At 32.4% G+C, this 15,045-nt stretch overlaps 1 protein-coding gene across 1 annotated transcript; it reads left to right on the forward strand.

Annotated features, from left to right (window-relative positions):
- Nucleotides 1-4,771: 4,771 nt before the first annotated feature.
- HELRODRAFT_67652 (hypothetical protein) lies at nt 4,772-9,300 on the forward strand (the record flags this gene model as incomplete). Its single annotated transcript, XM_009026869.1, has 7 exons — nt 4,772-4,822; nt 5,048-5,161; nt 7,651-7,749; nt 8,149-8,283; nt 8,410-8,480; nt 8,623-8,705; nt 8,897-9,300. Coding segments are annotated over 7 exons (957 nt in total), but the record flags the coding sequence as incomplete, so codon positions are not given.
- Between the last annotated feature and the right edge of the window lie 5,745 nt (nt 9,301-15,045).

The raw sequence follows: 15,045 nt of genomic DNA on the forward strand, positions 1-15,045 counted from the left end.
CATTTCGCCGCAAATCACTTTTCAATTCGGAAGTAAAATATAATTTTTATAAAACGCTCACCAAACTCTCATTACGTCAACATTAAATAAAATTCTAGTTTTATACTTTTTTTAAATTTTTCCTAGAAATTAATTTAAATTCGGACAAAAACGAAAAAAACAATGAAACCAAAGACTATAGATAAGTGATTATCAAAAAATATGACATTTGAAATATATACTTAGAATATCATATCACACATTCATTAGCCTACACTGAACATATAGTTCAGTGATTCATTATTTCAATTTATACAACATATACTTAGAATGTCATACATTAACAGTGGATTTTTTTGTATTAGATTTGTACGAATCATAAAGCATCAAGCATTTGAATATAGAATAATTTTTAAAATTTGCACGTATAAGTCTCAGTCTAAATTATTTCCTATGTATTTATCAGATATATTAATTGAACATAAACGCCCCGGTTTACGACCGTCTTCTTGTTCTCACTTCTTCTTGACTCGTGTTAAACACTCTTTTACCAAATCTGCTTTTGCTTTTTCTGGCCCTTTTCTCTGGAACTCTCTACCTACCTATTTCTCTGACTACTTCTCCATCACTTACGAAGTTCAGAGCGGATCTCAAGACCCATCTGTTTTCAAAATTCATTGAAGAGCGCCGTTGAACATCGCGGAAATAGCGCTTTACAAGCTAATTGATTGATTGGTTGGTTGGCTGGCTGGCCTGGCTGGCTGGCTGGCTGGCTGACTGACTGACTGACTGACTGACTGACTGACTGACTGACTGACTGACTGACTGACTGACTGACTGACTGACTGACTGACTGACTGACTGACTGACTGACTGACTGACTGACTGACTGACTGACTGACTGACTGACTGACTGACTGACTGACTGACTGACTGACTGACTGACTGACTGACTGACTGACTGACTGACTGACTGACTGATTTGTCGTCCATATTGTTTTTTTCGGCCTTTTCCTCTGGAACTTTCAACCGTATGGATGATTATATATATCCATTATATTATATATATATATATATATATATATTATATACCATGGATGATTATATATATCCATGCTTTCTACTTCCTTCTCTCACTACTTCTCCATGACTTAAGAAGCTCAGAGCGGTTGAAAAATTCGTTGAGGAGCGCTGTTGTACATCGCGGAAATAGCACTTAAGTTCGTCTCTATTACATCACATTTTATTGTCATTTAAGAAAGTATAGTGTTTTTCAAGGTTATCTGTTGAAGGCCTGCCGCCTTTTAGTCGATTGTCCATAAGGTTCTTCTTTTCTCTTTCCTGTTAAGAATCCAGTTTGTTATAAGTCCAAGCGCTATAGATCAATTCCTACGACAAAATGTTGTGATTAAAACAACTACTAATTTGGCATTTATAACATATTAAAAAAATCATTCAACGTTGGAAAATATCTTGCAATTAATTAATTTAATGATCGTCCTTTGGCTACTATTCTCTCAACCAGGTAGGTATATGTGTATTTGTAGAATTATGACTACTGAATGTGTGTGTCTGCCTGTTTGTTTACACGCGTGTTTGTGTGTGTTTGCGTGTGAGAATAAGTAGGCAATTCAACTAAAACCAGTTAACAAGGAGTCCTAATTAAACGGAGATGTCAGAGCGAGGCGGGTAACCGACCTGTACGCAGCTATGATGACGAAGAAGAGAAAATGCAGGTAACATCGTGTCATATGTGTGTTAATGGTTATATCTATCTATATCCTCTGTGCGTGTCTGGATATCTAAATCTTGTAAGATATATCTATATCCTATGGCTATTAATATTCATATAAATATTGTAATATTGTATTAATCATCGCGCCTATCTGAGTGTTCGTGATCGAAGCGGTGAATACGAAATGAAATTTCAATTGAAAATAAAACAATGACATTCTTATTCCACCTTTTGTTGTTCTATCATAAGCTCCGCCCTCCTAATTAATATTCATGAGCTTATAATTAAGCTCACCTGTTTGAAAATTTATAAACATCGTTCATCTATTTATTGTGAACATTCAGTCGATAATAATACTAATAAACAGTTATTATTATTATTATTGTTGTTATTATTATTATTATTACTATAAGCATTACTAATAACAATGATAAACAATTAAACATATTATATTGGATGTATTGTATTCAATAGTCATCTCATATACACATGTGTGTGTATGTGAATATATATATATATATATATATATATATATACATATATATATATATGATTATATATATATATATACATATATAAGTACGCACATATATATAATTATGAATAAGCTTGCTCATCACGATAATTGTGTTATAAACTACACAGTACTTCAACATGTTCACACACGTTTAACTTTCATATTATATATAAATTAATGCTGATACTTTGCTCACAAACACACTCATATATACAATACACACAAACACAAAAACACACACACACACACACACACACACACACATATATATATATATATATGCGTAAGTATATATGTGTATGTATAAAACTCTTATTATTATTGTTGTTAAATATTGTCTATGCATATGGGTCTCATGTATACATTTAAGATTGATTGAAAATTGACTGAGTTTTTTTCATAATAATTTTTTTTAAATCCTAAAGGCAATTCATGATTTATTGATAAAAAATTTAATTATTAATAATATATTATTAATAACATAATTGATAAAAAAGTATATTGGTAACATTACAATTTGTTATATAAACTTAAAAATTTTAATTAAGGTAAACTCCTCACAATCATCACATTCTATTTTATTTTAATTTTATTTTAATAGATTTATTTTAATTTTATTTTAATAGAACAGATAGGTAGATAGATAGGTAGATAGATAGATACTAACTAAATAGATAGATTGATAGCCAATTTTTTTTATTTATCAAATATTGTTATTCGTCATATAGGATCACACCATCATCGTAAAGAAAAAACCGTGGATTATGAACACGTTTACTTGGATTTTACTTTGACAAGTAAAATTTTTTGTATTATTAAAAAACTATATAATAGAATAATATTGTGATTCATAAATTATTTATTTATTATTATTTATAATTAAAATTCATTATATTTTTACTCTATTTAGCTACTAAAAAACTAAAAAGAAACGAGATTTTTTTTTAATTCTGCTTATCAGTGTTACAATTACAGTAACAGACATTCTAGTATTTTTAAAAATGATTTTTTTTGTATGAATTTCTTTAAAATATGGAGTTATGTGATTTCGTTAAATTGAACAAACAAACAAATAAATATTAATAATTTTATGCTTTTCAGATTATAAAAAACATCAAAGATCCAATCATCTAAAAACTAGTACTAGAAATTATCCAGTCCAAACCATCTTATTTCAATGTAGGTTGAAACAAAATTGACTTCATGTATTTCAAAATACTTTTCAACTGTGTTTAATACTGCATTTAATATTTTAACCTCTATATCATCTTTTCTAACCTAAGAAAATTGCACAATGAATATGTCAAATGTTTGCTTATTATCAAGAAAAAAAATTCTCACAGATATGATTAGATTGGTAATGTTTATTTGCTTATTGCACTTTAATTAAACACCAGTCACATCACTAATCATTACCATCATTTTGTATACATGGTATATATCATATCATATATATCACATATAATATCGTATCTATCATATCATCATATATGTCACATATCATATATATCTCGTAATCTATCAACTAAATGCCCTAAAATTTGATGATGACAAAACTCTTAATTTTTCTATTTTATATTTACTACACATTCTTCTAAGGCCTATACAGGCCACACTACTAATTGCAGGATATAGAATTTTAGAGGCTTTTCATCAAGCATCTAATTAGCTTAGTCTCTATCTGCAAACACATTTATAAATGAAGATTAAGGAGAGTTAATTTATTATTATTTATATTATTATTTTCATTATTTTTATTATTATTATTATCATTATTATACGCTGGACATTGCTATTCGACGATCATATTAAATGTGATGTGATAGGCTGGGATCTGTTTGCGCACGAACTCGGCCGATCTCGATTCTCAATTTTTTATTATACAAGATAAATTTTTTTCTTCTTTGACGGCATATGTGGCCTGCAACATTTAAAATTCAGCTTTTGTAATGTCGTTTTTTTTAAATGTCGAGTTTCGTTTCAATTAATTCTTTCGTGATCATATGAATATTCTTATTGAATGTTTCATTTTGAAACAATTATGTCTTTAAATGAGGGATTTCTAATCTGGAAGTTTCAATTTGAAAACTTTAAAAGTATCAATAGCACACACACAGACACACACACAGACACACACACAGCGTATGTTTTTTTGTATTTTTTCTTTTCCTTCAGGTTTGAAACAAATCACTGACAATTAACTAACATTCACCTCTCTTCATCACCATGAATTGGAAATTTTGGCAGAAGAACAAGAAAGGTAGGCATCTGGAAAGTTTATTCATAAGTTTAATTTAAAATTTTTTTCACTTGCATAATGCTGAAATTCAAATGTTTCGCTAGATGATGATGATGTCTGTCCGTTTGTTTGCTGGCACTTGACTAATGTTTCCGATGGATGATTGGTTCACTGGTGGACTAAATAGTTGTTTGATCCTTTAAATAATTAATAAATAAGTTAATCAAATACTTTTTTAATTAATCAATTAATAACTCAAATAATTAATTATTTAATTAATTAATTAATAGAGACCGGCCCTCGGAAAGTAAAGGCCAATAATATAGAATACAATGCTCAGTTTAAATACCATGTAAGTTTTTTTATACCATTTCTTATCAACTTATCGTCAGCGCCTCTCTTCTCTCTCTCTCTCTCTCTCTCTCTCTCTTTCTCTCTCTCTCTCTTTCTCTCTCTCTCTCTCTCTTTCTCTCTCTCTCTCTCTTTCCTCTCTCTCTCTCTCTCTTTCCTCTCTCTCTCTCTCTCTTTCCTCTCTCTCTCTCATTTTCATTAATTTCTCTGTCGCACTCCTCTCCAGAATAATTACATCTCGACATCCAAGTACAACTTCTTAACATTCCTGCCACTCAACTTGTTTGAGCAGTTCACCAGATTGGCCAACGTTTACTTCCTCTTCTTATTAATATTACAAGTAGGTTACTGTGTATTTGATGCTCATTTATTCATTGACCTCGACCTTTTGTAATAATAATAATAATAAATTTTAATAATAATGATAACAATAATAGGAGTAGTAGTTGTGGCTGTTGTTGCCTCTATTGCTGTCATCGTTGTTGTTGCTGTTGTTGTTGTTGCTATCATTGTTGTTGTTTCTGTCAGTGTTGTTGTTGCAAGCATCACAGTAGACGCAATATCGTTTTTTTATCACAAAGATACAATTGCTGTTGTTGTTGTTGGCCTTGATATCATTTCAGTAATATTATTTCCGCGAACACGATCGCGTTGATGTTATTTTTTGGGTGTTTTTAACTTAGGTGTAACTTATAAGCAGTAAGCCGGAGTCACATGGAAATAATTTTTTATCCGACTAACTGCTTATAAAGCAGTTGATGTTTTTCCCCATAAATTTACGGAATGTTATACATTTCAAAACTTATTTCAACATTTTTCTGCTACCAGGACGTATTTTTTTTGATGTGATTATTAAAATTGTTTGTCTAATTAATGTTTTTGTTAATTATGACCACTCGACAACATTCATATATGTATGCTTTATTAGTTTTATATAAAAAATACATAGATTGATTAGTTGATTGATGGATGGGTGGATGGAATGAATGGATAGATAGATAAATGAAAAAATGGATGGTTGGATAGATGGATGGACTAATTAGTGGATTGATGATTATACGTAAAATATTTATTCATCGAAACTTTTGTAATTATTTAATATGACACACTGCAAACGTACAAAACACAGACACACACACACACACAAACACACACAAACACTTGAACAGTGTATTCCCTACGTTTCATCTTTGACTTTCTTGTCAACGTTGTTCCCGATTTTAGTCGTATTATCGATAACGCTGATCAAGGATTTGTATGATGATATAGTAAGTGTGAGGACATGGCCTAGAACAGCTAAACAACTCAACAATGTTCATTCTTTCATTAATTTTTTCATTCGTTCACTCATTCATTCACTCACTCATTCATTCATTCATTTTTCCATTCACTTAATAATTCATTCGACGATATGTGCCCATGCATTTTAAAACGCTTTTGTTCTGTTTATAGCCTTCTAGAGGTAAATAACATAGAACGCATTAACATAGTATGTAATTAGCTATAATCGAATCATCAACATCGTAGAAAGTTTTTAAATTTTTTTAAAATTTCATTATAAAATAAGTAATAGAGCTTTATACCAATTAAAATTTTTTAAAATTTCATTATAAAATAAGTAATAGAGCTTTATACCAATTAAAATTTTCCCAATTTTCATTATAAAATAAGCAATAGAGCTTAATACCAATTTCACTGAACTATAAATAACCTAAACACAATATGAAAATAATACCCTCGTGATAGCATAACATGATATTAATAACGTATAGGAAATTTTAACATTCACGTTATAGCTACATCAAATTAATGCACTAGTTGTGTTTGAGTTTTTCAATGATTTCCCTTAAACAGGTGAACAGTTTTATTCCCACTAAGTGTAATAAAACTAAAGAGCAAACGTTATGTCAGCAATTCTGTAGAGTTTGATGAAATAAATCAAAATTGTTTTATATTTTAGAAAGCATTCACTAGAATCATTTTATTATTGATTGATTGTTGTATTTACTTATTTATTCATTCATTTATTTGTTTATATATTTTAAAAGATGGTTGTCCCCTTGCTGTACGTTGAATGAATGTTTAGCAAATTTTTAACATGATTTAAATATATCGTCAGTCCTACACCATCCGTTTGATCGTTATTACTCTACGTATTTGAACTATTACGAAATTAATTGAATTAATTAATTATTTAATGAAAAATAATTAATTTATTTGAGGAATTATTTAATTTTATCTTAATTCAAACTTAATCTATGATTTAAATTTTCAGTTAATGATTCATTTTACGACCACCCTCCCAACCTGTCATTTTATAACCCTTTTACCAGTTGTTATTGAGTTATTTAACTGTGTTCCTGCTATTTTTAACCATCCATTTTTCAAAATATTATTTGAGTCTATCTACCTATTTGATGTCTTGGTCAGTTTTTCATTAATCAATCAACCAATCTTCTAATCAGTACGTGCTTATGCTGAGAAACTGAAAATATTCATTCATTTTTAACCAAAATTAACGCCCTAATGTTAGTAGCGGAGCCAGAAGTTGTCGTAATGGTTGTGAGGGAAAATATTTATGAGGTTTCGAGTTTTTTTTAATGGGTAGATTGGGTCCAAATTTCCAAATTTTTATGCTCCTTAAAAAATATTGGCAAGTTAGGGTCAGGGATTGCTGGAGCTATAGATGGTTGTGCGCTACTGTAATTCCATTCACAGCTTCTGAATCCGCCACTATCCATTACCACAATTCCTCAGTTAACACCATAACAATACCCCAATCAATTAGTTAATACACTGTAATGTTTAACATCCTCAATTACCACATAGTTGATACCTCAAATTTCATCGCTGAACTGGATGACTACCGTTATACCCCTGGTATTTGTATTATTAATAAGTGCTTTAAAAGACTCCGTAGATGACATAGTTAGTAGACTGCTGTGATTGTTATTGTTAACATAGTTAATTCTTTTCATTGTTTTTTTTATGTTCTTTTTTGGGTTTTTGTAGTTTATGTGTAAACTAACATTAATTCAGATTTGTTTTTTCTATGGCTATTTCATTCTAAATTGTAATTTTCATTAACCGTCAAAATATCATTATTATTTCTACCTGTACCTACTGTAACATTTTAACATAAATTATGGTCTCAATGACAAAAATACTTTCATAGTTAACATAAAAAATGTGTTAGTAATATAATTAATTTATGATTAATGATTAAATCATTAAAATCCAATTAATAAGTAATAAATAATTTAGTTCAGTAAGTAAAATCATGACAAAATAATGACACAAAACATTGGTGGTGAAATTTTGATGTAGCAAAGGCATAGAAGCGACAGTATGGTGAACAACAGACTTTCGTGGGTCCTAAGAGGTGGCCAGCTGGTCGAAGCAAAGTGGCAGACGGTCGTCGTCGGTGACATCATCAAGATGGAGAACGACCAGTTTGTTGCGGTCGGTAGCTCCTTTAGAATATCATTTTAAATAATTTTATTTTATTTTAAAATCATTATTAAACAAAAATTTCAAATTTAAAAACGTTCTACATTAGTAAATTTTTTTTAAATGAAAATTTGTTAGGCTGATCTTTTGCTGTTATCAGCCAGTGAGCCAAACAGCTTATGTTACATTGAAACTGCAGAGCTGGACGGGTTAATATTTAATTATATTTATTCGAATAAATCCATTTAGTTAGCTTCAAATTAGTGAAAATTTGTATTTCACCTTGTCATTTTATAGGGCAAATTACTTCAAATGCATCCCTAATATTACTTCTTAACAACTCTTGAACAGTGAGACGAACTTGAAAGTCAAGCAGGCTCTGGTTGAAACGGCTGAGATGGAGGACAATATTTCACTACTGTCACAATTCGATGGTTGCAACTTTTTTTCTTATTTTTTTGTTTCGTTTTAACTGTAGCCTTGTGGTAAATTTGTTCACGCTAAACAAGTTTCTTTATAACGTAATACGCAAGCAAATGATCTCGTTCATGTTGAAGAAATTTCTAAATAACTTTTAATACTTAAGACATTGACTCAATAGTTTTAATTTTATAATCTAATTTAGGCCTTGTGACCTGCGAGCCGCCAAATAATATTCTGAGTAGGTTTGAAGGGAGACTTGAGTATAACGGCCAGGTATACTCCCTGGACAACGACAAGATCCTTCTACGTGGATGCGTCCTCCGTAACACGGAATGGTGCTTCGGTATGGTTATATTTGCCGGGCGGGATACAAAACTCATGATGAACAGTGGGAAGACAAAATTCAAACGAACTCACATCGACAGACTCATGAATGTCCTAATTATAGGAGTGAGTGTTCTTTTGTATTTTATGTTTCAATGTTCTTTGACAAAACTAAAAAATGAATTTGTGAATGAGATGTTGTTGGAGAAATGTTACGATGATACTTTGCCAAATGAAATTCGACTCAATCACTTACATTTGATAGTTTTTATTATTACTTAAGAGAGCATGCATAATTTCTAAATATATGCTATCAGAAATGTTTTGTTTGGAAGTCAAAGCATATTTTGAGTGCTTCTTTTCGATAGGAACGCAAATTTTTAAAGTCCTTGCAACTGTTTCAAACTTTATGTAATCATTTGAATGTACCACAATAAATTCTTATTTATCCCAATTCGTTCAGTTTTCTTATCTTTTGTTCCAAATGCACAAGTTTCTAAATTTTAAAATCGTAAATGTTCTTAAACTTTCTTTTCCATTTCATTCCACCCAACATTAGGCGCATATGAAACAATTACAATCTCTCAGACACTATCACGCACAATTGTTCACATCTGAAATAACTCATAATAATACATACCTATGATTTAAATTTTTTAACAATCTGACAAGTTTTCTGATCAATATTTGCAATCTTCAAACCATCTGCATAAAATCAATTCTTATAAATAATTTCAAAGTTTACGAAAGTTGAAACGTATAATACAAGGATATATCACTGAGAATTATAAATTCAAATGCATATACTCAAACATTTTGAGAAGTTTTAAACAATCGTGAATTTCAAACTTCGATCTCTTATGTAAACCGCATACATTGCAATCAACATATTTGGATATTTGGATACTTATTTGAAAATGCTTTTGAAGTATCATCTGATGATACTTCAAAAGCATTTCACTATTTCACTAGCTACATAACTCCATTCTATTTAGCGTATTTGCCCATTTCACATGTTTATGCTTAATTCACGAACGCTCGCATGCACTTCGACGTGTAACGAACGCCAAATTTGCAAACATTAGCGAAAACAGTATGCCTGAATACCACTCACCGTTCAATATTTTGGTTAAGCCTACATTTCATCGAGCCAAATTACTCTTACGCATTGCGCCTGAAAGAACTGACAAAATCACGTCAAAATTGTTAAATCAATTGTAAATTAATGAGGATGGGTACATCGCCTTACTACATAAACGCTCAAACCAACGAAACAAATGAAATATTTTTTCTCTCACATTTGTTGTACTTAGTAACTTTGGATCATAAATCAATTCCCCATTGTGTCATATATTTATTTTTCTTCAGCACATTTCATCATTCATCTGCTGTTGACGCGGCACTATTTATTTCGGTTCAGTCTGCTATATTCTATTGCTAGTATGATGTCTCTTGTTTGCCTGAGAGAATTATTAAAAAAAATTGAGACCAAATAAATGAATTAAGTGTTCATTAATTGAACAAACAGAATGAAGAGTTTTTAAGAATTATTTGCTGCTAGTTAGCAAGAAGACGTCGATGTGAAGACAGGCAGACTGATAAATGCGACGTTCTTTCTTAAATCACCAGAGCTTTCTGCCAATTCATTCATTCATTCAATGATCCTCTGTAATCCCTTAAGGGACCGTTGAGGCCGATGGTATTCTTCTATCTCTCCAAAATCCTTTTCTTTCCCTCGCCATCTTCATTGAACCCAATGTTCCAACCCCCGTCCATTCCGTGATATCATCCATCCACTTCCTCACAGGTCTTCCAACTTTTTTCTTCCAGTCCCTCTTTCTCATCAGTACTTTTTTGATCAGTCTGTCGTCTGTCATTCTGCAGATGTGCCCAAAGATACCCAGCTTTCTTTCCTTGACACTTTCATACACAGTTTTTTGTCTTCCAAGTTGTTTTCTTATGGCATCGTTTCTTATCTTTTGTCTCCAACTGACTCCCAGCAACTTTCTATAACAATGCATCTCGAATGCTTCCAGTTTGTCTTTTTCTCTTTTTTTCAACGTCCAAGCCTCACATGCATACATCAATGTAGAAAATACACACGCTTCTACGATCTTTACCTTTGTTTTTGTGGTACATTACCGTTTTTCAATATTACTTTCAAAGATGCAAACATTCCTCTCGCGATTGCTATTCTTCTATCAATTTCTTTCGAACAATTATTGTCATCAGTTATGAGTTTGCCCAGATATATAAATTGGTTCACTAGTTCGAGCTTTTCATCATTGTTTCCACCTGCTTCCGAAATCATTATCTTTGTCTTACTGCTGTTGATGTGTAGTCCATGGTTTCTTCCACCATCGTACGTCAACTCGATCAGTTTCTGTAGACCCTCTGCACTAGATGCTAACAGATCTATATCATCTGCAAACCTGAGGTCCCTTATCACTCTGCCTCCAATGTCGATTCCCTCAATATCTGCATTCTCCATTTTTTCCAAGGCTCTTTCCAACAGTGCTAAGAACAGTAATGGTGATATTGGATCTCCTTGTCTACTTCCTATGTTTGCTTTGATCCAGTCTCCCAGCTCTGTACCTACCTTTACCGCCATTGTTGACTCCTCATAAAGCCCTTTCAGCACCCTTAACATTTTGTTGACACTCCCATACTTTCCAAAGCTGCCCACAAACCTTCGTGCCAGATTGAATCAAACGCCTTCTTAAAATCCACAAAACAATAAAAAGTTGTTTGACCTCTGCTTCCTGCATCTTCCAACAATAGTCTCAACATCAGGAAATCTGCCTGCTCCTCTCCTAAATGCTGCTCTATGTCTTTCTCCAATCGTTCTTTCAAGATCGTCAGCATGATCTTGCACATATGAGGGATCAGTGCTATCGATCTGTAGTTGTTGCAGTCTTTCAGGTCTCCTTTTTTTGGCAACATGATCAAGATTGATTTACACCAATCTTCTGGCCATTTTCCACTGTCCCAGATTTCTTGGCAGATTTTGTGAATCTCATTACATACAATTGGTCCTCCCGCTTTGATCAGCTCTATGGGAATTCCGTCTCTCCCTGTGCTCTTGTTGTTCTTGTTGTTGTTGTTTCTGCCAATTAGTGTTATATAATAATTGTTAATTTAATAAAATAAAAATAATAAGGGCAATAAATGTTATCCTATGGTACTGTTTGTTCATTTCTTTTAATTCATCATCTTGTGTTGATGTTATCTAGGGTTGTTTTCTAGTTTTCGATTGATTTTTATAATAATAATATAATATAATAATATACTGTAATACTGTTGTTGATACTGTAATTTCTCGATTTAAAACTTAAAATTTCTTATTTATTCTAGTTATTGCATATTTAATTTCTACCGCAAAACTGTTAATTTGTTAAGTCACTTCTAAAAATATAAAAAATTGTTTAAATTAAATATTTTCAAACTGTTCTACTGTTTTGTTTTCCTGTCCTGTCTTATTAGTGCTTCGTCATCATGGCAAAAAATGTCTCAGCCGAAAGTTTTGAAGTTCTTGTGTCAAAAATTTTGGACAAATCAAACGAAAATTTATTGAAATGTATAGATAAATTATTAGAAAAATCAAATGACAATCTGAAAAAAATTATTGATGTTTCCAATAAAAACCTAGAAAAATTGTTTGAAAAGTCAGACCAGAATCTAATTCTAGTATTGGAAAAATGTAATGACAACCTGCGCAAAATAGTAGCCCATTCCGAGAGCCTTATGAGCAAGCTGTTTGAAACAACAATAATCAGAATGGAAGCTCTAAGTAATAGCTTCGAAAACGCCGTTAAGAGCATGTCCGATGCCGTGACTGGTAGTATGAAAGAACTTCACTCCGCTATGTCAACACTGGCCACCAGTGTTACTGAGTGTCAAAAGCAGGTAACTAAACTTAATGAATCTCCCATGCTTGAGACAGTGACTAGGGCCCTTTGGTCAGTGGAGCAGGAAAAGAAAGATGAAGAAAGTCGGTCTAAAAATGTTATCATTTCCGGTCTCGAGTTGCAGCCAGGATGTAACGACAAAGATATGGTTTTATCGTTATGCGAGAACCACCTCACGGTCAAGCCAACAATTGCTAGAACTCGCCGTATCGGAAACCACAGGTTATGTGTCACGCTAGACAATTCATCGGCAGCTGAGGACCTGATTGCCTCATCAAGGATCCTCCGCTCTTCTTCAACAACAAAAGGTATCTTCATCAACCCTGACCTTTCCAAAAGGCAGGCCGAACAAGCCTTCTTGATCAGACAGGAGAGACGTCGCATCAGAACTACCAACAACAACTCTAAAAATGCCCAGCCCTTTCTTTCAGTCCTACAACAATAAACACATTCGTATGGCCTTAGCTAATGTTCGTAGCATTCAAAAGAAGCAAAATGATCTCAATTTATTTTTGTCAGTTTACAGACCAGAAATATTTTCTGTTATAGAAACATGGCTTACTCCAAATGATCCTGACAACTTATTTTTACCTAGCGGTTATTCTTTTGTTCGCAGAGATCGTGCAACACGTGGTGGCGGCGTGGCTTTCATCATCAATGACACTATTCAATACAAGATCGTTTCAATACCATTCCAGTTCTCCCACATAGAAATAGTTTCAACTGATGTTTCCATTTCAAAGAAAAATTATCGCTTCAACTCGTACTATCGAAGTGGTGGTTTTGATAAATTAGCAGAGGAATATGCGTTTGATAGTGCCAGGTGCATCAAAGAACTTAGCAAGGGAGATGTGATTTGCTTGTTAGGTGATTTCAATCTCCCACTAATTAATTGGAATAATTATTCTGCACCAAATAACGTCATCTACAATACTTTTATCGAACTTTTCAATGAATTAGGTCTCTACCAACTTGTCGATCAACCAACTCGTGGAAATAATATTTTAGATTTGATCCTATCTGATGATGCCAGCCTACTTGTCGAGTTAGAGATTTCCTGTCCATTTTCTTCCAGTGATCACAACTGCCTTACCTTTCAAGTTAACTGCATCACTCATAACTCAACTGACAAATTCTCTAACAATGATAACGACACTTCCTTTTATAATTACAACAGTGCAGACTTCACTAATATAAATGAATGCCTGAGGCTAATCAACTGGGACAATATTTTTCAGCACTGCTTCGACGTCAACACATGTTAAGACATTTTTGAGCGTTTGATAAACAACCTTATGGCAACTTACATCCCTCGATCTTTTCTGAGAAGCAAAGAACACAAAATACAGGTTCCCTATCAACTTCGTCAGTCTTATAAAGTAAAACTTCACTACTGGAAAAAATGGAAACGAACTTCTTCACCGGATGATAAAGAGCAGTATTTGAATATGTCACGAAAATGTTCTGGCTTAGCAAACAGTTACAGAATAGTCAATGAACATAAACTGCTTTCTAAATGCAATGTCAGAAGTTTTTACCAGTATGTCAACAAAAAAATGCTATCGCGTCCCAATGTCAGTAGTTTAAAGTTAGATGACAATAGCGTGACCTATGACCCGCTGATAATGGCCAATGCATTCAACAAATATTTTTCTTCCGTATTTACACATGATAACAACTCCAATTGTTCCAAACCTTGTCTAACCAACAACTTGTTAGAAGATATTTGTTTCACTCCCCATATAGTTTATATAACTCTGCGTAACTTAAAAAATTCAACCTCAGCTGGAACAGATGGTATACCGAATGTTGTCCTGAAGATGTGTGCATCTAACCTATCAGTTCCATTATGTCATATTTTTGATCTATCATTTAGAAATAACCAGCTATCAACTAAATGGAAATCTGCTATTGTTACTCCCAATCATAAAAAGGGTCCCACAAACCACCCCACCAATTACCGACCTATTTCACTCACGAGTTCAAGTTGTAGAGCAATGGAAAAGATTATAAACAAAGTAATATTATCCTTTCTTTTAGAAAACAAACTAATTACGCATTTTCAACATGGTTTTCTACCTGGTAGATCAACCTGCACCAACTTAATGCAATTTTACAG

This window comes from Helobdella robusta, assembly GCF_000326865.2.
Source record: "Helobdella robusta unplaced genomic scaffold HELROscaffold_5, whole genome shotgun sequence".
NCBI lineage: Eukaryota > Metazoa > Annelida > Clitellata > Rhynchobdellida > Glossiphoniidae > Helobdella > Helobdella robusta.